A 27,978-nucleotide genomic window follows, 5' to 3' on the forward strand; every position below is an offset into this window, starting at 1 on the left:
CCCCCTTCACGTGCCACTAGCCACCACATGTAACTTTTTCTTGCAAGGATAATTCCTCAGTGTGCGTGATGTAGAGCTTCTTAAAAATTTTAATTAAATGGCAAATTAAGAATGTTTTCTTTCCATGCGAGTAGATAAGAATGATGCCAGGCATCATTAATCTGTTGTAGGTATTACTGGAGCATAAGCACAAGAGGTTTCAAACCGAAGAGTTACTCAGAGAAAGAAGCAGGATGGAAGCTCAGCACGTACCACTTGCAGGATGCTGGAGACACTTTCCCAGTCGGCTTCCACAATGTTGCTGCCACCATCCACCAGGCCCTGGTAACCCTGGGGGAGGGAAGGAACATCTTTTTAAGACTGGGTTCAACTGTGTTGAGACATTAATTGATCCATGAGTTACATAAAATGGAAACTCCGATGACAATGCATCCAATTCCTAAGAGCCCAATGGTGAGAAGACACAGTGTAATATTAGTGCTCCTTCCAAGTGGTACATTGTGGGAAAGCCTCTTAAGTTTCAACTCCAACACTGGGAATTTCCACCCAGACTCATCCAGAGTAGCACAGGGAGTCAGATAGTTTGCCTGGTGTCTACTGGCTCTTGAGAGATTGAAAAGGGACGTATTTACCCTAACACTGTTGCTGACTCAACACAAACTCACGGAGAGCAGTGGTGTCAATCACACCGCGTACAGGAAAGCATCTGCGGGGTAATCTGCGACTCTCCACACACATGAAATACGGTCTAAAAGCACAGCTGGATGTCACCCCATCCTCATCTGCCTTACCTTCCAACTAGTGCCAGTTTACTACACTGAGGGGAGACCCTGAGTGAATCTGGACGGCGATGCACATTTGACCAAAGACAATTACATTTCAACTCTAAACGCATCTCATTCTCCCCACAGATTGCACAAGATCAAGAATGATCCTGCGCCACAGCTAAGACTTGGCATGGCCAAATAAATAAATAAATACTTTAAAAAAAAAAAAAAAGGAATGACAGAAATGTTCATTTGCATCTCTATCTATGTGACTCACCTTCCAGGGCATTTACCCCTGAAAAGGAATAGGCATTAGCCATTTAGAAAAGTTTATCGTAATAGATTATTGTTGTGGATTCCTACCTCCTGCCTAGTGGAAGTCAAGAGGGAAGGAAAAAAAGGAATATAGATTTTTAAAGATGAAACAGCCCATGGAGTACAGAGCAAAAATTAATCAACAGTGCAGCCACCTTTATGGGTGCTTAATTTGCATATTTATAAGTGTAAGATTTCCAACAAAATATAATACATATTATATATGATATATGACATTATAATTCTTATGTATAACACTATGTTATAAAACCTAACACTAGATTATAGACATTTATTATTTATATATTTCATATATAATATACACATATTATATATCATAAACCTAACACTAGATTATAGACATTTATTATTTATATATTTCATATATAATATACACATATTATATATCATAAACTTTTGTACATTCTATAAATGAACCTGCTCTCAGCTTCTCCCTTTTCTATTTGATTCCATGCTCTTTCCCTTTCCTAGCTGTCACACATATTAACACAAGACTATGCACATATGTATTTATATATTGATACATTATATATAATAAATATCATTCATTATATACAGTATAATTATATTACACACATTATATTAATTACAATACAATACATATAATATCAATATTGTATAGAAATACATCTATACCCATGTGTGTGTGTACAGTCTAGTGCTACACATGTGACAGATGCTCCCTCGGCCTCAGGACGGGCTGGGACAGGGACTCCCACAGCCTGGCCTTCATGGAGAAGCAGTGGAACTTCCTCCAGACACATCTTGGTCCAACTCTAAGATCACTTTTATCTTTTTGTCCCCATCTCCCTTCTTGCTGGAAACCGTAGACGGTGTACATTTTTAGCCTGTTCCATTTAAAGTACTGAGCCTGGTATGGCTGTTACCGTGGAGGGCAAGGGTGACAAGCGTGAGTGTGATGTGATCCAGCACCCCCATCCCCCCGAGAGGGAGTGCTTATCAGAGGTGTAGTTTAAGTTGCATCCCGGCATGTAAGCTACCTGGGACAGGCTGGCCCACAGACCACCCTGCCGCTCTAGGAGCGGGCGCAAAACAAGGTCCTCTCCTCTTCTAAGTGGCCCCCAGGGAGCTTCTTTCCACAGAATATTAAAAATAGGTAGACAGACAGATGATAGGCAGCTAGACAGTGGCGGACAGATAACCGACCGTAGGTGACAGGTGACACGGATCAGAGATACTGGCAGAGGTTAGACGGGAGAGAGAGGGAGAATGTGGCCTTAGGGCTGCCCTTTCAACGACCTCTCCCTCCTCCAGACTCCCAGGCCTCTGGTGGGAATGATGCTCACCCTGCGTGCACAAGGCAACTGAACAAACCACAGTCAGTGGACTTTCGTTTCTAAGATGCCTGGGAGGCAGGGAAGGAGAAGGCGAGCAGCCCCGGGGCCTGGGGCCAAGTTTCAGACCCTCAACTGCTGTGCTGACATGCACCCTGCGGGGAGGGGTGATGTTCAATCATCCAAACCCAAGTGCTTCTGAGAACGAGAGGAAACTTGATGGTAATTCAGTCCGAACAGCCGGCACAAACCCAGACCGACCCTGGCGGAGCAGGATGGGGAACTGGGCTGACCCGAAGGCTTTGACAAAACAGATAGTGAAAATCTTCTAATGCCCTCACACTGATAGCCACCGGGGAGATTTCTACACACTCAGACCTAGGTAAGTAAAGAGACTAGGGAACCAGTCCCCTAGTCTCTGCTTACAAGGATGCTTATAAAGATGACGTCGACATAGCTACAGGGTCAGGGACTGCCGGGGGGCTGTGTCAGCCGTGCAGGTGACAGCAGCAACTTCTAGACGATTCCTGCAGCACCGGCTCCTCAGCCAAGCACCGCGGACGGTTAGCTGCTTAATACCTGCCCTGTGGGGAACGGAAACATTTCCTTTCCCTTGATCACTTCTGAGACTTTAAATACGGATTTAATAAAAACATTTGCAAATCCCTTTGCTCCTACAGTGAGAACATGGCATACCGTTCTACAAACCATAACACTTATTCTGAGAAGTAAAACGTTCTCCAGAAAGAATCTGCTTCTTTCGTGTAGCCTAAGTACATACAATAAAGAAAGTGACTAAGAAAGTGGATGATTTTGCCAGTGATGCACTCAAAGCAGCTCTCTATTACGCCCATGGGCTGGGTCATAGGAAATGACTCACTTTGTAATTTGTGAAGTTGTTAGGCCCATGGAACATCTGAAGAATCACTACCAACTACGGTTTTAAGTTGTCTTTTGCTAACATAGAAGATGTTACTAAGTGCGGGAGACTAGATTTACACAAATGTACCACGACTTATAAATTCAGAGGAGATTTTTCAAGTTTCCTTAGAAGGTTGAACACTCATTCTGACGCAGCCAGAGCCCAAAATACTTTCTCAAATTCTGTTTCAGGATCTGCCTTCCGAGCCAGTTCTATGATTCACACAAGAAAGGCAAACCATAAAACCTTGGAAGCCACGCTTAGTTTTGGACCAAAAGTAACACTGTCTCGTTGGTCCTGGTTCATAAGGTGACCCCAGGAGACCCTCGGCTGGTTGTATCAAATCCAGCGCTGATCCGTCTAAGAACATGCCAGAGGCTCTGAAAACATCTTGACTTCTTGTCTGGAATTGTTTTGAGCAAAACAGGCACAGTCTCCCAAATGATTATGTAGGAGACGCTGCCACATGTAGGGGTATTTATAGGCATTCGTTAAATCTGTTCTAAATAGGGTAAGAGTGAGTCCACCTGTGGGTGGCTTTCTCTTATAAGAAATCTCAGGTGTATTGTTTAAAATTAAAGCCCCAGAGGGAAATTACGATCTTGTGCTATGGCAAAGTTGGCTTTTTAAAAAAAAAAATATTTTTAATTTATTTCATTTTTATTTTTTTCTGAGAGAGAAATTATAGTTTTATGCTATTACAAAGTTGGCTTTAAAAATTTTTTAATTTATCTTATTTTCATTTTTTCTGGGAGGTATATATCTATATATAATTATGGTATCACTAGTGTTTGCATTTGTCCAGACTCAAACCGTACATATTTACTATGTACAGTCCTTTGTATATCGATTATACCTTAATAAAACTTAAAAAAGATATTTGCAATATATACCAATTGAAGACAAAGGTGAAGGTGAAAGAAAACTGCTGGTATTTTAACTCCGCCTGATGGCAACTTTGCCTCCATTTTTCTGATTACTTTCAAAGAGACGAAGTCTAATAGCCCACCTCTAGTCCTTTCTACTTATAGCCCACTGAATTAGCTGAATTAAATACAGAAGCCTTAAGGCCAGTTCTTGCGCTGAAGCCAGGTAAGATGCTTCTGCTCCGTTCAGTCTTGGCTTTTTTGTTTCAGAAAAGTGTCGGATGGGTCCCCATGTCTTCTCAACTTAGTGATGCTTTTCCCAAATCCTGGATTCTTCAGTCAGCAACTCTGTTTGAATGTCAAGCATTCCAAGGACCAGAGGAAACAATCGCTAAAAAGATAACAGTATCTAGAAAACACTTTTGAAGTGTGTTATCACTGACATTCAGAAACATTTCCAGGGGTTCCAAGTAAATACCTGTGTTTGTTTCCTACAGAATGAAGCTTTTCCAAGTTAATTCCTTAATAAATAAACTTTTTGCTTATAGGATTTAAGAGCCAGCACATAGAGGGGTTGGCTCTGAACTGCTCAAGGGTTAGTAAGTACATTGTGCTGAGCCAGATGTGGGTGCAGGAGAGACAGGCGGTGACAGCTCTCCGTGTTGATGGTTTTCAAGGTTTGGAAATCATGAGTTTATTCAGCGCATAGGAGACTCACGCGCAGAACCTCAGATCACACACTTCCTCCCTCACCCAGAGCCTGCTCGGCCCCCACTAGGTTCTAAATGCACAGACGCTCTGGTCCAGGGAACCAAGTCACTCCTGCTCGCTGATTTCCCAGCTTTGGGGAAAATGCCTTTGGGTTTGTCCTTGGTGAGACTTTGTCAACTCCAAACTTCTGAATGGGTTACAACACTATGAGTCATGGTACAGCCCTGAACTTTGTGCTTTTGGAAACCCAATGATTTATTGAGCCCTCTGGTGCTATTAGATTTCTTTAAGCCAAAGCTCATAATACACAGTTCCTGGTAGGTTATAAACCGAAAGTCACAGCAGGATAAAGCCAGTCGCATAAGCCAGCCCTCTTAGCTCACAGTGAATTATGTACTTAATTAGTGGTATCAGTTGGCAGGGAAGAGGCAGGGAGGGAGATGATCTTTTTTGCAACTTGGGCACTAAAACGGTACCTAGAACTAGGTGGTCTAAGCCCAAGGCAGATGTTGAAGGTGTGAGGATCAAGCCAGATCACACGGGAAGGATTCAGCTGGACCTGGCAGGGGGCAGGCATATGCAGGTAAAAAGGGTGCTCAGGGCCGTAACAGTTCACTCTTCCAGGAGTGCACAAGCCAGCCTGCCGCCTAGAAGGTAGGTCTCGCCCTGCATTCCCCAGGTCATCCACCTTTTGTGAATTAAAGAACTCAAACAAACCAGCAAGGGGCACATCAGCCAAAGGGCCAGGCGGCACCGTCTCTCTCCCAGCTGCACAGCGAAGCTTCTACATATACCTTCCGGCATCACTGTTACTATTTTTAGATGGGCGGTTAGTGGTTAAGGAGTTCTGTCTTTAAAGAAGTTAAAATGCAGAAATGGTACGTGTAAAACCTCAAGGAAATGAGACAACGTGATTCTGGTCACCTCTCTTGGCCTTCACGGAACTATTGGGGGTGGTGAGGGTGGTGACCGCAGGCGAGAGCAAAGGGGTGACAAAGCCAGACACGTCCCCAAAGTTGACCTTCTAACCTGCTCTCTGTGTGGGGGGGTGGCTTTACCATCTGTCCTGCCCACACACCCCAGGATCACAGGACACCCAGCAAAGCCACCTGCGTCTCCCTCCCTCCCTCCTGCTCGAATCCCCTGCAGGGACGAGCCCGGGGGTTCCCACAGAAGAGCGGAAGTGGTGGTGGGATGAACTGGGAGACTGGGATTGAGATATATACACTAATATGTATAAAAGAGATAACTAATAAGAACGTGCTGTATAAAAAACAAATAAAATAAAATTCAAAAAAAAAAAAAAAAAAAGAAGAGCGGAACCTCAGCTTCTGGGCAGGACGGCCCACGCTGCCCTCGCTGGGAAAGTGAGTTTTTGTTGTCGTTTGGTCACAATGTGACATTTCTCACTTGAAAAATTGTGAAAGCGGGCAGTTCACCATATACAAGAAGAAAAATAACGTGCCTTTGTGGCAAACAGAGGCAAGGAAGGGAGACAGGGTACCAGTCTATTAACTGACAACTAAAGCTTGCTCATCATTGTAGGATGCCAGGCCGGGATGCTCAGGGCCCTGACCAAGTACAGCTCAGACTCCAGAGACTGAGGGACCCAGGGCTCCCATGAGAAAGCCACTCACTGGACCTCCTGTGACGGCCGAGGAGACCAGAACATTAGCTCCCAATCTTGTTCTGATGTCCCTGTTCTTTTACAGTAGGAAGTCCTGACTCACCTCACCCATCTAGAATGTGTTGTTTGTAATAAGAAGATTAGCTGCTGAAAGTGATGCTCTAACTCCTAGCCTTTCTTCAATAGGTGACGATGGGTGGGCCTGATATTCACAAATGCTGGGCTTGAGGAGGGCCAAGCTGTTAAGAGTTCTTTTAAAGAGGAAAGACTTTTAAGTTAGTCATAGTTAAAGAGCTATAATAAGAATAACGACTTCTTTTAATCTGCAGGAAAATCTGCACTTAATAGGATGTTGAACCTGCATATTAAATGAAACACATCTAGACTCTTTCTGTAGCCGAGATAAGAGCAGCAGGTAAATTAAGGACTCTCCCCACCCTGCTTCTCATCCACCTAAACCTAGGACAGTCCACCCTGAGCACAGTCTTTTGCAAAAGGTATGTAATGTACTCACCCTCACTGTCTCCAAGAAGCTGAAGGCACCTGTAAGTTTCTAAGGAAAACCCCTATCTTAAAAGGAAAAAACAGAAATAAATCTGTAACTAGCTTGGTAGGTGGAAAGAATGGGTTAATCCACACCCCGCCCCATCCCTGCCCGGAATGGCCCCCAAGGGCTGGCATGTATCACACGTAGACTTGTCCCAGATTTACAGCAGGCCCGGTGGCAGTCAGACAGAACAAATCCCGTGCCAGACCTTTAGCAGAAATACCAGTGTTTTCCGATCAATATGCTTCCCACATGCTTTCTACTCAAGAAAAAGCAAAAAAAAACCTCCGTTTAAATAATTGATGCTGACCTGTTTAACTGGTTTGGTGTTGGTAACCTGGAAAGCTCTAGCTGAACTTAGAAACTAGACTAGGCATGGACAAATGTGTTGGATAAATTACCAAAAGATTCTTTAAAAAAAACCACACACACACAAAACCAAACGTCTTCTAAATTTGAGCCCCAGTGGGTATAGGATGGTGGTCCCCAACTAGAGGACACCTGCTGACGTCTGGAGACATTTCTGGCTGTCACTGCTGTGGGCTCGGGGGTGGTCCTGGCTTCCGGTGGGCAGAGGCTCTGACCAGGGTGCACAGCCCAGCACCTGCACCCCCCAGATCCTCCAGCTGCAGGTGCCAACACTGCTGCGGCCAGGAAGGAAGCCATGCCCAATGGGACGTGACCCAGACTGCAGACATGTGGACGTCCACAGTCCTGAGACGGTCCACAGGGAAGTGATTCACCTGAGCCCGCAGTTCTGTGCCTGGCAACAACCAGAGGAGTCGAAGGCACCTGTAGCGTCATGGCCCCCGTGCCCAGTTTGTGCACAGATGCTTTCCAAGTGCAAATATGATTTTCACCAGACAGACGAGGAAGCTGGGCCAGAAGGTTAACGTGTTCATTCCCAGCCACTGGCTACATATGTGGGTCCACAATCGCTTCCCCAAACCCTAGGGTCGGGAGGTGTGCCAGAATTTGGAAGGCTGGGATTTTAAGAAGCAGTATGGACATTACATGTCACCTGGCACTGTCAGCAGCGTGAACAAGCCTCCCCATTCCCCTCCTCCCCGCTCTGCCGCCCCCGGGGACAGTCACACTAGAGGGCGAGTCCGGGTTACACGCAGCTCCACCAAGGATTGCTGCCCAAATGAGTTCGGGAAAAACTGGCAGATTTTAGAGATCTTTGGATTCCAGAATTACAGATGCAGAGTCGTTACACCTGTAGTGAAGGGATGACTGGATTTAGGGAGATAATGTTGATACTGTCAGTGCCCAGGCCCTGGGTTGAGTGAGCCCTGAGGCAAGGGTGACACTGAGGACCCCCTTCCATGGGGACGTAAACAACAGGCCCCGTTCACTAGAATCACTCTTTTTGGGGTGGGGGAGGGGTGTCATGAGAAGCACAGCATCACCTCCTAACAGGCGATTTCGGTTCAACTGTGTCCACCTCTAGGCTGTTTCTATTTTCCTCCAGAACATACGAACCTCAAAGTTCTGACCATTCCTAGGGCCGACCCACAAAGGCTGTGCTCAGCTGGATGCCCTGAGATGCCCATAAAGCAGTTATTATGAGAATCAGAATCACTCCGATGCTGCTCCACACAAGGGTTCTCTTTGGCATCTTCCTGACAGAGGAACCACAGAATTCCCTGCTCCCTTAAAGGGGGTCTATCTGTTCAGACTCAGGACGCCTTGTGGCCCACCTGAAGGAGGACAGGAAGCGGGGCTCCCACCAGCCGACCGACCCCTCACCCCCACTCACTTTCATCCTGAGAGGAGGTGAAGAGTGCGGCCCCAGGACATCAGGAATAAGATCCCCATTACCCATGAGTAAAGTGGGCCCAGGAGCCCTTTCTGGTTGGCAACATGGGAATAAATCTGGCTTCTCTGTGTCGAGATTTCTCCAAAGTGAGTCCAAATGTTCTTAAAAGGGAGTCCAAGTGTTGGTAGGCTCAGGCCCACCTGATACATCCCCGCTCAATTCCTTCATTTTGAAATGTGCAAAGTCTGGTAGGTATGAGCCAAAATACATCAAAATGTCCCCAGAATACAGACACAGCCGCAGGACACAGTGCCAATAAAAAACTAAAACCAAACCAAAACAAAAACAACAAAACTCTTTGATCTGAGAAAGATGATGTAAAGTTGACCAGGCACTATGTTGGTTCCAGTACCCACAGAATCCCCACCCCCCCACCCGTCCCACCGACTTTCATGCCAAACACAGATGCGGCCCTTGGTTTAAGGCAGGGCATCACCAACTCTCGGCATCCCTGATGCATGCCGCGCGATGTGGCATGCTGAGCAGCATCCCTGGCCCACGAGATGCCAGTGGCACCACCAGCCCCCTAATAATGGGCCGATCAAAAACTGTCTCCAAGGCACCAGTGGCTGGGGGTGAGACATGCACCCCATCACTGGTTTGATGGGAGTGTGAGCTCCCATCTCAGCCCTGCCAGTGCCGAGGAGTGACACAGAGAAACCGAACCACCCACAACCAGTCCGGTTGTTCAATGAAGTAACTCAACCGACTTCCTTCCCTTCCCTCCCAGACCTGCAAGGTGGTCTTGAAGATCAAGTGAGTCACTGAAGGGAAGGAACTGCACCCCCGCCAGGGAGGCAACAAGAAGGGCAGTGGGCTAGGTGATCAAAGGTTTCCTGGGGAACAGGCTGCAAACCGGAAGCCTAAGGACATTTGTCTACTGCGAGTCTGAAAGCCTTTTGTTACTCGGAACACAAAAGCCTGATCTAAGGGTGCTCCACCCTCAGATGTTTAAAGCACGTTCACTCATCAGGCCAGCCTGGGGTGCCTTCTCTCAGTTTCTAAAGCAGAGCAACCCCTCCCCAAAGTAAAATAAAACAAAAAGGCAGAGGAAACTCTATGCCAGGCACACTCTCCAGTAGCAGCAGGAAAAGAATCAGCTTCAAGGTCAGAGAAAGGGGAAGAAGCAAGGTATGCAAGCTCATCACGGCGGCTAACGTGCTCCCTCCATGTCAGTGGTGGGGCCATGGCTGCCAGGTGAGGCCCAGGACACACAGGCACGAGGGCAATTTGACCCTAAACACATCCCAATAGAAAATGACCAAACTATAGCTCTAGAAAGGCTTTGATAAGACCCACTGTTTCAACATTGTCCAAATCAGGTGAATACAAACCCCAAGCCCACAGCAACAGTTTTAAAAAGCAAACCAGGAGAAGGAACCAAGATGGTGGAGTAGAAGGACGTGCTCTCACTCCCTCTTGTGAGAAAACCAAAATCACAACTAGCTGCTGGATAATCATCGACAGAAAGACACTGGAACTCACCAAAAAAGATATCCCACATCCAAAGACAAAGGAGAAGCCACATGAGACGGCAGGAGGGGTGCAACCACATCCAAAGACAAAGGAGAAGCCACATGAGACGGCAGGAGGGGTGCAATCACAGTAAAATCAAATCCCATAACTGCTGGGTGGGTGACTCACAGACTGGAGAACACTTATACCACAGAAGTCCACCCACTGGAGTGAAGGTTCTAAGCCCCACATCAGGCTTCCCAACCTGGGGGTCCGGCATCGGGAGGAGAAATTACTAGAGAACCAGACTTTGAAGCCTAGTGGGAATTGATTGCAGGACTTTGACAGGACTGGGGGAAACAGAGACTCCACTCTTGGAGGGCACACACAAAGTAGTGTGCGCACTGGGACCCAGGGGCAGGAGCAGTGACCCCAGGGGAGACTGAACCAGACCTACCTGCTAGTGTTGGAGGGCCTCCTGCAGAGGCAGGGGGTGGGGGTGGGGGGGCTGTGGCTCACCGTGGGGACAAGGACACTGGCAGCAGAGGTTCTGGGAAGTACTCCTTGGTGTGAGCCCTCCCAGAGTCCGCCATTAGCCAAACAACCAACAGGGAGGGAACCCAGCCCCACCCATTACCAGTCCAGTGGATTAAAGTTTTACTGAGCTCTGCCAACCAGAGCAACAGTCAGCTCTACCCACCACCAGTCCCTCCCATCAAACCTCTTAGATAGCCTCATCTACCAGAGGGCAGAGAGCAGAAGGAAGAAGAAATACAAACCTGAAGCCTGTGGAACAAAAACCACATTCACAGAAAGATAGACGAGATAAAAAGGCAGAGGGCTATGTACCAGATGAAGGAACAAGATAAAACCCCAGAAAAACAAATGAAGTGGAGATAGGAAACCTTCCAGAAAAAGAATTCAGAATGATAGTGAAGATGATCCAGGACCCTGGAAAAAGAATGGAGGCAAAGATCGAGAAGATGCAAGAAATGTTTAACAAAGACCTAGAAGAACTAAAAAACATACAAACAGAGGTGAACAGTACAATAACTGAAATGAAAACTACACTAGAAGGAATCAATAGCAGAATAACTGAGGCAGAAGAACGGATAAGTGACCTGGAAGACAGAATGGTGGAATTCACTGCCATGGAACAGAATAAAGAAAAAAGAATGAAAAGAAATGAAGACAGCCTAAGAGACCTCTGGGACAACATTAAACGCAACAACATTTGCATTATAGGGGTCCCAGAAGGAGAAGACAGAGAGAAAGGACATAAGAAAATATTTGAAGACATTATAGTCGAAAACTTCCCTAACATGGGAAAGGAAATAGCCACCCAAGTCCAGGAAGCGCAGCAAGTCCCATACAGTATAAACCCAAGGAGAAACATGCCGAGACACCTAGTAATCAAATTGACAAAAATTAAAGACAAAATTTTTGAAAGCAGCAAGGGAAAAATGACAAGTAACGTACAAGGGAACTCCCATAAGGTTAACAGCTGATTTCTCAGCAGAAACTCTACAAGCCAGAAGGGAGTGGCATGATATACTTAAAGTGATGAAAGGGAAGAACCTACAACCAAGATTACTCTACCTGTCAAGAATCTCATTCAGATTCGATGGAGAAATCAAAAGCTTTACAGACAAGCAAAAGCTAAGAGAATTCAGCACTACAACAAATGCTAAAGGAACTTCTCTAAGTGAGAAACACAACAGAAGAAAAGGATCTACAAAAACAAACCCAAAACAATTAAGAAAATGGTCATAGGAACATACATTTTGATAATTACCTTAAACATGAATGGATTAAATGCTCCAACCAAAAGACACAGGCTGGCTGAATGGATACAAAAACATGACCCATATATATGCTGTCTACAAGAGACCAACTTCAGACCTAGGGACACATACAAACTGAAAGTGAGGGGATGGAAAAAGATATTCCATGCAAACGGAAATCGAAAGAAAGCTGGAGTAGCAATACTCATATCAGATAAAATAGACTTTAAAATAAAGAATGTTACAAGAGACAAGGAAGGACACTACATAATGATCAAGGGATCAATCCAAGAAGAAGATACAACAATTATAAATATATATGCACCCAAAATAGGAGCACCTCAATACATAAGGCAACTGCTAATAGCTATAAAAGAGGAAACCAACAGTAACACAGTAATACTGGGGGACTTTAACACCTCACTTACAATGAACAGATCATCCAAAAAGAAAATAAATAAGGAAACAGAAGCTTTAAATAACACAATAGACCAAATAGACTTAATTGATATTTATAAGACATTCCATCCAAAAAACAGCAGATTACACTTTCTTCTCAAGTGTGCACGGAACTATCTCCAGGATAGATCACATCCTGGGTCACAAATCAATCCTCAGTAAATTTAAGAAAATTGAAATCATATCAAGCATCTGACCACAACGTTATGAGATTAGAAATCAATTACAGGGAAAAAACCGTAAAAAACACAAACACATGGAGGCTAAACAATACGTTACTAAATATCCAAGAGATCACTGAAGAAATCAAAGAGGAAATCAAAAAATACCTAGAGACAAATGACAATGAAAACACGACGATCCAAAACCTATGGGAGGCATCAAAAGCAGTTCTAAGAGGGAAGTTTATAGCTATACAAGCTTACCTCAAGAAATAAGAAATATCTCAAATAAACAATCTAACCTTACTACTAAAGGAACTAGAGAAAGAAAAACAAACAAAACCCAAAGTTAGAAGGAAAGAAATCATAAAGACCAGAGGGGAAATAAATGAAATAGAAACAAAGAAAACAATAGCAAAGATCAATAAAACTAAAAGCTGGTTCTTTGAGAAGATAAACAAAATTGATAAACCATTAGCCAGACTCAGCAAGAAAAAGAGGGAGAGGACTCAAATCAATAAAATTAGAAATGAAAAAGGAGAAGTTACAACAGACACTGAAGAAATACAAAGCATCCTAAGAGACTACTACAAGCAACTCTATGCCAATAAAATGGACAACCTGTAAGAAATGAACAAATTCTTAGAAAGGTATAACCTTCCAAGACTGAACCAGGAAGAAGCAGAAAATATGAACAGACCAATCATAAGTAATGAAATTGGAAGTGTGATTAAAAATCTTCCAACAAACAAAAATCCAGGACCAGATGGCTTCACAGGTGAATTCTATCAAACATTTAGAGAAGAGCTAACACCCATCCTTCTCAAACTCTTCCAAAAAATTGCAGAGGAAGGAACACTCCCAAACTCATTCTATGAGGCCACCATCACCCTGATACCAAAACCAGACAAAGATACTACAAAAAAAAGAAAATTACAAACCAATATCACTGATGAATATAGATGCAGAAATCCTCAACAAAATACTAGCAAACAGAAACCAAGAGCACATTAAACGGATCATACACCATGATCAAGTGGGATTTATCTCAGTGATGCAAGGATTCTTCAATATACGCAAATCAATCAATATGATACACCATATTAACAAATTGAAGAAAAACCATATGATCTCCTCAATAGATGCAGAAAAAGCTTTTGACAAAATCCAACACCCATTTATGATAAAAACTCTCCAGAAAGTGGGCATACAGGGAACCTACCTCAACATAATTAAGGCCATATATAACAAACCCACAGCAAACATCATTCTCAATGGTGAAAAACTGAATGCATTTCCTCTAAGATCAGGAACGAGACAAGGATGTGCACTCTCACCACTATTATTCAACATAGTTTTGGAAGCCCTAGCCACAGCCATCAGAGAAGAAAAAGAAATAAAAGTAATACAAATTGGAAAAGAAGAAGTAAAACTGTCACTGTTTGCAGATGACATGGTACTATACATAGAGAATCCTAAAGATGCCACCAGAAAACTACTAGAACTAATCAATGAATTTGGTAAAGTAGCAGGATACAAAATTAATGCACAGAAATCTCTTGCATTCCTATACACTAATGATGAAAAATGTGAAAGAGAAATTAAGGAAACACTCCCATTTACCATTGCAACAAAAAGAATAAAATACCTAGGAATAAACCTACCTAGGGAGACAAAAGACCTGTATGCAGAAAACTATAAGACACTGATGAAAGAAATTAAAGATGATACCAACAGATGGAGAGATTATACCATGTTCTTGGATGGGAAGAATCAATACTGTGAAAATGACTATACTACCCAAAGCAATCTACAGATTCAATGCAATCTCTATCAAACTACCAATGGCATTTTTTACAGAACTAGAACAAATCATCTTAAAATTTGTACGGAAACCCAAAAGACCCTGAATAGCCAAAGCAGTCTTGAGGGAAAAAAATGGAGCTGGAAGAATCAGACTCCCTGACTTCAGACTCTACTACAAAGCTACAGTATTCAAGACAATATGGTACTGGCACAAAAACAGAAACATAGATCAATGGGACAAGATAGAAAGCCCAGAGATAAACCCACGCACCTATGGTCAACTAATCTATGACAAAGGAGGCAAAGATATACAATGGAGAAAAGACAGTCTCTTCAATAAGTGGTGCTGGGAAAACTGGACAGCTACATGTAAAAGAATGAAATTAGAACACTCTCTAACACCATACACAAAAATAAACTCAAAATGGATTCGAGACCTAAATGTAAGAAAGGACACTATAAAACTCTTAGAGGAAAATATAGGAAGAACACTCTTTGACATAAATCGCAAGATCTTTTTTGATCCACCTCCTAGAGAAATGGAAATAAAAACAAAAATAAACTAATGGGACCTAATGAAACTTCAAAGCTTTTGCACAGCAAAGGAAACCATAAACAAGACCAAAAGACAACCCTCAGAATGGGAGAAAATATTCGCAAATGAGTCAACGACAAAGGATTAATCTCCAAAATATATAAACAGCTCATGCAGCTCAATATTAAAGAAACAAACAACTCAATCCAAAAATGGGCAGGAGACCTAAATAGACATTTCTCCAAAGAAGACATACAAATGGCCAAGAAGAAAATGAAAAGCTGCTCAACATCACTCATTATTAGAGAAATGTAAATCAAAACTACAATGAGGTCTCTCCTCTCACCAGTTAGAATGGGCATCATCAGAAAATCTACAAACAACCAATGCTGGAGAGGGTGTGGAGAAAAGGGAACCCTCTTGCACTGTTGGTGGGAATGTAAATTGATACAGCCACTATGGAGAACAGTATGGAGTTTCCTCAAAAAACTAAAAATAGAATTACCATATGATCCAGCAATCTCACTACTGGGCATATACCCAGAGAAAACCACAATTCAAAAACACACATGCACCCCAATGTTCACTGCAGCACTATTTACAATAGCCAGGACATGGAAGCAACCTAAATGCCCATCGACAGATAAATGGATAAAGAATATGTGGTACATATATACAACAAAATATTACTCAGCCATAGAAAGGAATGAAATTGAGTTATTTGTTGAGACGTGGATGGATCTAGAGACTGTCATACAGAGTGAAGTAAGTCAGAAAGAGAGAAACAAATATCGTATATTAACGCACGTATGTGGAACCTAGAAAAATGTTACAGATGAACCGGTTTGCAGGGCAGAAGTTGAGACATAGATGTAGAGAACAAACGTATGGACACCAAGGGAGGAAAACCGCGGTGGGTGGGGATGGTGGTGTGTTGAATTGGGCGATTGGGATCGACATGTATACAGTGATGTGTATAAAACTGATGACTAATAAGAACCTGCAGTATAAAAAAACAAATAGGGGCTTCCCTGATGGCGCAGTGTTTGAGAGTCCGCCTGCCAATGCAGGGGACACGGGTTCGTGCCCCGGTCCGGGAAGATCCCACATGCCACGGAGCGGCTGGGCCCATGAGCCATGGCCGCTAGGCCTGCACATCTGGAACCTGTGCTCCGCAACAGGAGAGGCCACAACAGTGAGAGGCCCGTGTACCGCAAAAACAAACAAACGAACAAAAAAATAAACAACTAATACTAAACTTTCTTTGGGTTATTTCTATGGAAATACGTTAATATAAAAATTTCAGACATTACATGAAATTTCTAAAAATCTTATATGTTCTGGTATAATGTTATAAGTCATAATTCTAGTTATTACTTTAAAATGTATATCTCAGAAATAAATTTGTATATCTCAGAAAACTAAATTTCCTTGTCAATTGCATTATTAAGAACTTTCATCAAATCTTTAACCGTGGTCAGTTTTAAGTCTTTTGTCATTTACAGACAGTTCCGGGTGTACTCTGATGCTTTCGCAAAAATGTTCCTATAAAAGGGTTTTTTTTTCAAGGAATTCATGGAAAAGACTATGACAAGTACAGGTTTCTGGTAACTGACTATACTGCTGAATTGAATGAGTAAGCATTTTCAGAACTCTAATGGAAAACTGATGAATTCATAAAAGTGCTAACAAAAGATCAAGATGAAAAAAAATTAATTACATGGGACTGAGTGAACTGATGAGGATGATTATAATTTTTGTGACTTTCTGTTTGAATAAAAATAAATAAATAAAATAAATAAATAAAAAGATAAAAAGCAAACCTAAGCCCAGGAAAAACCATCTTTTCCACAAAGGAGAAACACATGGTCATTTGGACCAACGAGCAAAATCTGTGAGCAGCTACTTCTCAAGTAGAGAAAATGACTCAGTAAACAGATTCTGGAGCCCCGGCCAGCTTTCAGCAAGGTGGGCCGCACACACAGAACTGGCAGGGTTGGTGCCACCTGTGTGCCCGGCGTGGGCCTGGGATGGAACAAAGAAATCACTTTGGTGAGACACACTGAGACCCGTTAGGACGACCACCCCTTTTAACTCGGCGGATGCCGTATCCTGGGATCACAGCAATGATACAAAGCATAGAACAGCTTCAAATATTAAATCTAGAGCTTGCTGTGTTAGGATAGTTGAAAAATGGGCAGTGACCTAAATATTTCTGGTGGCATAGGAATGCAAGGATCAAGTAGCTGAGGGGTCAGGTAAATGATGAGACATCAGGTTGATGGAATTTTACACAGACATTTAACGCGATAGTTGTGGAATGTACGTTAACACATACAAAATTGTCATAACATACTGGCAGGTAAAAAACATAGTATACAAAATACATTTGCTATGGTGCTAATAATGTATATATTTCCTTCCAGTATTTCACATGTATTACACTGGGAAGAATCAGAATAAAACACTAACAGTGATTTTGGAAGAAATAAGCAATTAAAAAAATGATTCTCTTATTTCCATTTTTAAGCTTTATTCTGTTTTATAAATTTAAAAACTAAATATGTTATTTTTTCTAATAGTTTTTGAAACAAATCATGTGGTCCAAGCTGTATGGGTGCCTTCCCTCCAAACACAACTTACCTCTAAGCTGCCAGGACCTCAAAAGCAGGAGATAATGGGCCATCTGTTTGCTTTCAGATGCTTCATTTTGAAGTTAAGGCATAAAGAGATACTAGGGAGGTGGTCTGGGTTTTACATTAATGATGAAAAGCCCAAAGTGGTCGCTCTACCCCCATTCAGCTTAATGTTTATTTAAATTCAGCCCCCATTTTTAGTGACTATATCACTTCTATAAGGAATGAGAACTACAAATAAATACAAACAGTTTGATATCATTAATCCTACAAGAACACTAGGTGGATATCAAAATGGCATTTTGAGCCCCGTTTCATCACCTTTCTTCCCTTGTTCCCTAATACAAATCTCACAGATGTGCATCTAGACCGGGGGTGTAACCTCTCCTGGTACCTGGGCTCCCCTACTGGTAGCCAAGTGTGCCTGTCACTTGCTGCCTCTCGCCTGCAGTCAGCAGCCCCAGGCAGGCGTGAGGCCCCCAAGTGAGTATGAGGCAGCGATTCCTCATACTCACTTACAAATTTTCAAATTACATTGAGCCAGCGAGAGTCAGAGAAAGCGGGAAGGGGACGTGACACTGACCTCGTAGATAAAGTACACTTTGGCTCCCACGTATATTCCCATGCGCACGACAGCTCGGACAGCAGCGTTCATACCTGCAAATGAATAGGGACAGTAGTTATTGAGGCGGCTGGGGAGAATCTAGTGATGCCATTTAATTAGCTGTGATGGTGGGAAAACCGTGTAACCTCTCGGACGGCCCCTCCTATGAAAAGTGGTCACAACACAGACCTCCAGGATTAGTGCAGGGAGAAAGAGAAAAAAGTACAAGTCAGGGACCAGCATGTTGTGGCCTAGTCCACAGATGAACAGAGCCTGGAGCACTGTTTGTTTAGAACATCGCTGTAAACACACTCGGAATATGAGCGACCTCAATTTGGTGTGAATTCGTAGGTTGATTCCATCCAATTGCAAAACAAAGAGGAGAGATGTTTGTTTATAGGTAGCCAAATTCAAAGAAAATAGGCCTGAAAATGCCATTGGTCTGGGGAGGAGATGAAAAATTATTACCAGCTACTAGTGTAAAAGAAAATAATTTAGTCAGTGGCCTTAAATATAAATCATGCCATTTTATTAAAAGAAAGATCAAATTAAACCAGTATACTATAAATAATACCTAATCAAGATAAATCTAGGCCATTTTCCACACTTCCCCAGAGGGCCTTGAAGGAAGTTAAAAGTGCAATGTATCCTTGTATAAAACTGCTACACCCCATTTTGCTTTCCACTGAAGCACCGTTTTGGGGCAGCCAACTGTGCGATGGACCATAAGTCTAGACCTACGTGAACAGGTCAGGATTTCACATCTGTAAAACCCTGTATCATCATATCAGCTGATGAGCAAGGCCATCAGGAGAGCAGTGAGAAGGGAGGATCATTCCCCTCGTTAGGGATGCAGCCCTGAGCCTCAGAATATGCAGCACCTGGGCATCCAGCCTAACTGCTCCTGGGCCCCCAATAGTTCCAATCTGCCTCCTTCGTAAATTTAAATTTTGGGAACAAACTTCAGGACTAAAGGTGTTGGAAAACGTGGACCATACAGTAAGTGGTACTTCTGGTAAGTAAATAAACAAATGAAGGCACCTTGGGTCCCAGGGAATATACTCCACAGACAAGGAGATTAAATTTGTATGTATTTGGATGGTAAACCTGCTCAGAAGATGGTTACAAATTTTCAAATTACATTGAGCCAGGTTGGAAATCTGGAATGAGATTGTTGCCTCTGAAAGGTGACAATTTTGCAAGGCTACAGTGTTCACGGAGCCGGAAAAGCTGGAAATAAATCCATGTTAAATGTCTATCTAACATCTACGCACACGTAGACATTATGTATTTGGTAGTCTCACCACTTCATGTTCAAACCTAGTTTATTACACGAAGGATTTTTTTTTTTTCTTCTCAGTACGCAGGCCTCTCACTGTTGTGGCCTCTCCTGTTGCGGAGCACAGGCTCCGGACGTGCCGCTTTGCGGCCATGGCTCACGGGCCCAGTTGCTCCGCGGCATGTGGGATCTTCCCGGACCGAGGCACGAACCCGTGTCCCCTGCATCGGCAGGCGGACTCTCAACCACTGTGCCACCAGGGAAGCCCTACACGAAGGATTTTAATGACCTACTGATTCATTGGTGGCTGTCTCTCACACCCTCAAACTCAGCATTTCAAGATGCAATAAATCATTTCACCTGCATCACCTTCTCCTCCTTTTCCTGTATTCTCTCACTCAGATCAGCAAAACTTTTCACTCTCGCACAAGCTGGATACTCCTGATACCCTCCACAGCTCCTGCTCATAAAACTGACATTTCCCTCCCCAAATTTCCCCTGAATCCACTATCTCCCTCTAACATTATTCACGTTATGGCCAGAATGAGTCAAGCAGCTTTTCCTCTTTTGTCATCATACAAGTAATTTATAAATGTATTCTTCTTATTAAAAAAAATTACATATGTCGGAAAAGGCAAAGCTGTGGAGACAGTAAAAAAAAAAAAATCAATGGTGGTTGGGGGAGGGGGATGAACAGGCAGAGGAGGGGGGATCAACAGGTGGATCACAGAGGATTTTCAGGGCAGTGAAACTGCTCTGTATGGCGTTATAATAACGGATACACCTCGTTATACATTTGTCCAAACCCACAGAATGGGCAACACCAAGAGTGAACCCTAAAATATCAACTATGGACTCTGGGTGAGGATGACGTGTCCATGTAGGGTCATCAGTTATAACAAGTGCACCATCTGGTGGGGGTGTTGATGGGGGGGTTCTGCATGGGTGGGGGCAGAAGATAGAGGGGAATCTCTGGACCTTCCCCTCAGTTTTGCTCTAAAATCTAAAACTCTGAAAAACACGGTTAAAAAAACAAACACAGGGCTTCCCTGGTGGCGCAGTGGTTGAGAGTCCGCCTGCTGATGCCGGGGACGCGGGTTCATGCCCCGGTCCAGGAGGGTCCCGCATGACGCGGAGCAGCTGGGCCCGTGAGCCATGGCCGCTGAGCCTGCGCGTCCAGAGCCTGTGCTCCGCAACGGGAGAGGCCGAAGCGGTGAGAGGCCCGTGTACCGCAAAAAAAAAACCCCACAAAAAACACAGGTGAGGCCGTGTCTTGCTTTCCCATGGCCGCCCCTTTGGAGCCCAGTGCATACACCCTGTAGACGCGCTCTCCTTGTGCCAGCTGTAATCTCACACACTTTTTTGAGATGTTTTCTATGTTAGCATCAGCATTCTCTTTCTCAAACTCAAAAACGCCCACGTTCCTCCCTGGATTCCCCAGGGCCTGTGCTCGTAAAACCAAGCTCTTCAGGTGAGATCTCCAGCCCCCCGGGCTCTTCCTACCTGCTCAGTCCCACCTGGACGCCCCGTCTACAAGTCAGGACTGCAGCTCCCCCAGAACTGCCACCGCGTCCCGGAGCCGCCCTCTCTCAACCTCCAGGAGGGACGGGGCTCCTGCACCTCCAGGAAGGCTCCCCCACCGGCCTTTCCTCACCGGCCTTCATGGCTCCCACCTGGGCGACACACCTGCATCTCATACAGGCAGCCTCAGCCTTAACCGAACGGATAAACGAGCTCCTCTCGGCCCCTTCCCACGAACCCCACGATTCTAGGACTTCATTCTGTGGCCCTGGAATCGAGAGACTGACCACCAAACGCTGGAGCCCTACCAACCCTCCATCGCCAGGACGCAAGCGCACGGGTAACGCCGACTCCCTGGCCCCCGCCCTCGCCCACGAGCTTCTGAAGACCTCATTTCTGGCGGGGGGCGGGGAAGCTTTCATAAAGGCATGAACAAAGAGGAGTTGGGGGATTTTAGAAAGTGCAAGTGGAGAAAAAACGGCAGAAGGAGACAAGTGGGACACAATCCAGAGGTGACCCCAGGGGTCCCCGTGTAGAAGAAAAACGTGCCCAGGGTGACCCCTGCCTGAAAGTTCTGACCACCTTCACAGCAGGCCTGGGGCCTGAACTCCTCCCCCGCCCCATGGGGTTGACCTGGACTCACCTGGGAAAGCGGCCCTCAGGGCTGGCCCCCCCTCAGCCCGCAGCAGGCCGGGGGTGGGGGTGGGGGGTGGGGGGGGCTCCCAGGTCAGGGAGGGTCCTGAGCACCGTATTTCTCCCAACTTCCCAGGAGAGGAGGCTCCGCGCGTCTGAGCCTCAGCGCCCACCCCCCAAGGCTTTTATACCAGGGTCGTTAAGGTAACTTGGCTACACCTGCTGCTTTCACGGGCGGCACGGAGCTGGCCGCCTTCTGATTGGGGCCTGAGAGGAGCTGTTCTCAGTGGTAAACAGGGCTGAGTGCTCTGAGCACCTGAGCTGATGCTCCCAGAAAGCGTGCGGGGCCTGGGTCCTCCTGGGAGATGAGGAAGTCAGGCTCTAAGTGGATAAATTAACAGCCGGGGGAACAAAACTTGTAAAAGGCAAAGCTGGAGTGTAAACCCTACTCTTCCTTTTATTTTAACTTAAAAGCCGTTATAATTCCCTCTAGTAGGAAGGAAACTTGGAGAAAAAAATGCCCATGAGGGCCCAGTTCTTGTTTAATTGTTTGGGGAGGGGCCGGCTCTCCACTTGAATTTGGGAAGAACGGGACAGAGCTGCTATCTGGTGCTGGACCCACAGCTGGGTACTTTCAAGGAAGGGCCCAGAGGACAGAAACCAAGGACACAGGAGAGGCCAGTTTTCACCGACAGCCTCTTTGACACACGCGACTGGGATTCAGACATATGATTTGGGGTCTGAGGGCCTCCTGGGTGAGCAGGGCCGATTTTCTGGTTCTGTTGGATGCTGTCCTGTCCTGGACTGTCCACAGAGAGCACAGGGCACTCCAGCTGCTGTTTTCAATAAACGTTCAGACATAGTTGGGTTCCTTCCTTTTGTTTTTGGTTTTGTTTTGGCAGCCAGGCTCAGGAGTTCAAACAACTTCCATAATTGTTTCCATGGGAAACCATCATCCTGCCACCAGGAAAGAATCTTAGTATTTGGAAAGTATCCTCTTCTTCACTTGCAAAAATTAAAACCCTCGTCCTCAGGGAATGTGCAGACTTGCTACGGGAACCAAAAATAAACAAATCTTCAAAGAACCAGGGAGCAGCTAAGTGGAAAATGTGAGAAAATTACTTTAGGTGAGCTAGGAAGAAGAGACATATTGTTTTCTTGATGTGACATATTCTCAAATAGGTTCTTACTAAAGTATCATGCACGTAAGATAGTCATTAAGATAACTTCTTCCTTGAGGTCAGGGAGGCCGTGGACCCAAAGGTTTCCGGAGATTCTGTCCTGGTAACATTCATTCATTTATTTATTTAAATTTATTTATTTATTTATTTGTGGCTGTGTTGGGTCTTCACTGCTGCACGTGGGCTTTCCCTAGTTGCGGTGAGTGGTGGCTACTCTTCATTGCGGTGCACGGGCTTCTCATTGCGGTGGCTACTCTTCGTTGCGGTGCACGGGCTTCTCATTGCAGTGGCTTCTCTTGCTGTGGAGCACGGGCTTCAGTAGTTGTGGCAGGTGGGCTCAGTAGTTGTGGCTCACAGGCTCTAGAGTGCAGGCTTAGTAGTTGTGGCACACGGGCTTAGTTGCTCCGCGGCATGTGGGATCTTCCCAGACCAGGGCTCAAACCTTTGTCCCCTGCACTGGCAGGCAGATTCTTTTTTTTTTTTTTAACATCTTTATTGGAGTATAATTGCTTTACAATGGTTAGTTTCTGCTTTATAACAAAGTGAATCAGCTATATGCATATGTATATCCCCATATCCCCTCCCTCTTGCGTCTCCCTCCCACCCTCCTTATCCCACCCCTCTAGGTGGTCGCAAAGAACTGAGCTGATCTCCCTGTGCTATGCAGCTGCTTCCCACTAGCTATCTATTCTACATTTGGTAGTATATATATGTCCATGCCACTCTCTCACTTCATCTCAGCTTACCCTTCCCCTTCCCCGTGTCCTCAAGTCCATTCTCTATGTCTGTGTCTTTATTCCTGTCCTCGCAGGCGGATTCTTAATCACTGCGCCACCAGGGAAGTCCCTCTGATAAAATTTAAACTTCAAGTAATTTGTTAGAAACAAGGACTGTGTTGATTCCAATAAAATAACTGGGGCTTTGTTTTACTTCCTATGTGGTCTGAAGAGTCTAATAAACCTCCTTACTTAGCCCTTTATGACCGTGTGGAGCTGTTTCCCCTGCTTATTTCTCAGTGCTCATAACCACTCCCTGACTAATTACAATATTTAAGTTCCCTTTTGAAAAATAAGATCTGGTGCTTAATCCTCTTACTGGTTTCTCCCTGACTATATGGAGTTTTCACCTTTGTACCAAAGCGAGGATAGGTCGCTTAGCATAGGTCAGAAAACAAACTTAAAGCGCACCTTATCTTGCTCTTGCTGCTGACGTTCTCCATAAAGCTTCCTTGTTTAATAATTCAGGTGTGGGAGGGGAAAAAACGTCCTCAGGAGAAAGTGTCGGGATGCTGGATCCCCTGTGAATCAGTTATCAACCGGGGGTTTCTCATCATCCTGCAGTGTCCAAATCACCGAGTCTTGTCTTAGATGTCAGTGACATAAATCTCTGAGCGGGTTCAATCATTCATTTATTCATCTGTCCGTCCATCCAGGACACACGGATGGGGTGTCTTTCCTCTGCTGGCACTGCCGGGCGATGCAGTGACAAAAGAGGGGAAGACGTGGCCCTGGTGGGGCTTGTTGCAGCCGGTAAACAACACACAACACACACACACATTTCAGCCAGAGGCGGAGAAAGAAGGAAAGCAGAGCAGGGCTGGGGGCTGCCATGAGGGTGTGCCGCCTTGAGACGCGCCATTTGGGAGAGAATGGAAGACGGCGACGGAGGCTGGCCAAGTGGCCATCTGGACGTCTGGGAAGGAGGACTACGGCAGGCCCAGGGCCACTGCGGGCACCAGACTGCTGCCAGAGGTCCCCTGCGTGGCCCCTGACTGTGACATGAACACACAGGAGGAACCGTCTGAACCTGAGCGCCTCACACACCCCTCCCTCTAGACCCCCATCCACTGGGATCCTCACAGACCACACCAACACGCACTGGGGCAGACATACGTTGGATTTCAAAGGCTCAAGATGGAAAAAAGAATGTGAAACAGCTTATTAATCACCTTTGAATTGACAATGTGTTGAAACATTGGACTGAATAAAATAGATGCTTAAATTAATTTCACCTGTTTCTGTTACATTTCCAAATGTGGTGACTAGGTTAAAATTACACAATCACACGTAAGCCTTGTCTCTGCCAGTTCCCTTGATCTTGAACCTGCTTTTAACCCCCAACAACGTGAGTCTATCTTGCCACACCTACCAGCGTGAAGCGATGCATATTCTATCTGGGATCCTAATGCAGCTCATTCCCTGTGATGATTTTCCGCTAGTTTTCCCACTATTCACTGGTATGAACACTGTGTCAGGAATGTCCTTCTGCCAACCTGCCTGTCCCCACCTGGGCTCCTCGTTTGGCCTTTCTTCCTGCTGCGTGGACCAGCTCCAGCCTGAGGCTCCACTGACACAGCCCACCCCCAACTCACCCTCCACGGCCCAGTCTGGCTCCTCAGGACGCTGGGGCCCCCTCCCCAGCCCTCCCCTCCTCTCTCCGCAAAGCTGCCCTCATCAGAGGCAGCTGGCACCCAGGTGGCTTCCAGGTCACACGAGGTAAATCCAAAGTCCTCCCTGTGGCCCCTCCTGGCCCCGTCCCTACCCCTCACACTGGCCCAGCCACTCTCTCCCAGCCCTGCCTGCTCCTGGCTACTTCCTGCTGGTCATCCCTTCCCCCTCCTGTGGCAGGTGGGGGGGCCGTCCCTGGGAGAAGGGGCTCCACCGTCAGCCTAAGGCAGGTCGAGGAGGCTGTTACTCATCTGGGGGACGATTTAACGAGAGAGAAAACAAAACCTGAGAATATTCGACCAGAGCTGAAAAAATAAGGAGGGATGGCAGCTCGAGGTCCCCCTGGCCAGCCTTCAACACTTGTAATCAAAAGAACCCTGGCCCGACCACTTGCTCACACCTTTACACAAGGGGTCTCCATTCACTGATCTCCCTGTCAGAATCCTCACCAGAAAACCATCACAGGAAACATCAGATGGTCTGAACCGCCACCTGGACCCAGGACTCCAGCGAGGTCCTCGGCCAACCGCGGGTGTGACTGTCAGGCCTTCCCTGGACCCACAGAATCAGAATCTGCATCTCAGCCAGATCCTCAGGCAGCTGTCTGCATCCAGGATAAAGAAGGAGGCTGAGGGCCCTCGGGGGCAGCAAGGCCTCCCTGGGCCTGAGTAGTGCTGCCTTTTCTCTCCAGCAGGTCCTGCTTGAGGCTCAGGGTTGTCTTAGGGGCAGGGGAAGCGGGGGGGAAGGGGAAGGGGAGAAAAAAAGAGCGGGGAGAAGACAGGGATTGCATGATTCCACTTCGCGTTGCAAACCAACAGTCGCAGGCCCTGTCCCACCAGGACTGCAGAGCAGAGCCAGACCCTGTAAGGAAGTCCCTTCATGCTCAGGACGCCGCTCGGCCACACACTATGCTGCCTCTTGTCCTGACAGCACAACGGCTGTGATTCCCAACACCCTAAGCGTGTGGTGGTGAAGACATGTGGAAGAGAGGGTGGGAGGAAACTGGGGCCCTGGAAGATGCTTTCTCACAAATAAAATACACCACCATACAGAGCTCGCTGCAAAGAATAACTCGAAAAGGTGACTCAGCTATTTTCTTAACATAAAGCCATCTGTTCTTTACGCAAAGACACCTTCCAACATGATTGCAATCATGGCGGGTATACATCTGTGCCCTTAAGTCTGCCTGTAACATGTCACTACCCTATCTCCATACTTCTACTGTAACTGCTTCTGGCACCCCATCAGATCCGTGTTCAAACAGCCCCAATTCTCCCGGATAAAAGGTTTGAGTCCTGTATCAAAGCTTTCAGTTTTCTGGAAACGAGGGGGAAAACATGCTTTTTTGGAAAGATGACAAAATGTCTAGCTTCTAAAGGTCATCTAAGTGTGTCACACAACGGTATTTGCACTCCTAGAAAAGGGTGCAATTGCATGGATTTTCCACGGTACCCATGGGGTGAACACTAGCATTCTAGTGCACGGCCTCCTGGACCCAATAATTTTTGCTAAATTAATGATTACATTGTCAGTGGGAAAGATCCCATTACAGAATGTAAGTGCTCAGAGCCAGGGTAGGGAGGGCCCCAGAGCTGTGTGAGGTGAGATGCCCACTGTTCTCATCTTACTGGGCTCTCAGGCCCTCAAAGTTTTGGGGCCCAGATGCTGTGTTCAAGAAACATGTGTTTAGGGGAGAACCAACCAGCACCCAGCTCTGGTTGACTAGTTGACTAGTACTGGTTGACTAGTACTTCACATTTCTGAGGACGGTTTTCAAGTTCTTATCTTGAGACATTAGTTGTTCCCAGATACAGCTCTGCAGATAAAAGAGTGCTTTTGTGTGGGAGTTCCCTGGTGGCCTAGTGGTTAGGATTCCAGGCTTTCACTGCCCTGTCCCGGGTTCAATCCCTGGTCAGGGAACTGAGATCCTGCAAGCCACTCGGCAGGGCCAAAAAAAAAGAGTGCTTGTGATTAGTGAAGGCTTAATCCGTCAAAATGACTTCATGAGAGGGCTTCCCTGGTAGCGCAGTTGTTAAAAACCCACCTGCCAATGCAGGGGACACGGGTTCGAGCCCTGGTCCGGGAAGATCCCACATGCCGCGGAGCAACAAAGCCCCAGCGCCTCAACCATTGAAGCCCATGCGCTTAGAGCCTGTGCTCCACAACAAGAGAAGCCACTGCAATGAGAAGCCCGTGCACCGTAACGAAGAGTAGCCCCTGCTTGCTGCAACTAGAGAAAGCCCACGCACAGCAACCAAGACCCAATGCAACCAAAACTAAATAATAAGTTAATTAATTTTTAAAAAGCATATTAAAAAAAAAGACTTCATGAGAAAAGACAGCCAGAACATCTAGTCGCCCACCATTTTGCAGAAGGAAGTGGTCCACACTCAGTGAGATCCCAGGAGGGAGACATTCAGCAAACATCTGGGTACCTGCTGAGTGCCCCGTACTGTGCTGGGGCACACCCTGGTGAATGGACATGTGTCCTGGGCCACCCTTTCTCACTGCAGCCACGTGGCCTGGCCAGTTCATCTCAGAGCTCACTTGCTCATGCGTGAAACAGGAGTCACTGCGTGGAAGC

General features: G+C 45.6%; 1 protein-coding gene across 1 annotated transcript in view; it reads right to left on the reverse strand.

Annotated features, from left to right (window-relative positions):
- The window catches only part of PFKP (phosphofructokinase, platelet), a 108,510-nt gene that overhangs the window by 75,731 nt on the left and 4,801 nt on the right, over positions 1-27,978 (reverse strand). The window contains exons 2-3 of the mRNA XM_082617469.1: positions 18,313-18,386; positions 253-330 (exon numbers count right to left, since the gene is read on the reverse strand). Of these exons, the coding sequence (XP_082473595.1) occupies positions 253-330; positions 18,313-18,386 (152 nt within the window). The remainder of the gene's footprint in view (positions 1-252; positions 331-18,312; positions 18,387-27,978) is intronic.

The sequence above is a fragment of the Mesoplodon mirus genome (genome assembly GCF_964341445.2).
Source record: "Mesoplodon mirus genome assembly, chromosome: 4".
NCBI lineage: Eukaryota > Metazoa > Chordata > Mammalia > Artiodactyla > Ziphiidae > Mesoplodon > Mesoplodon mirus.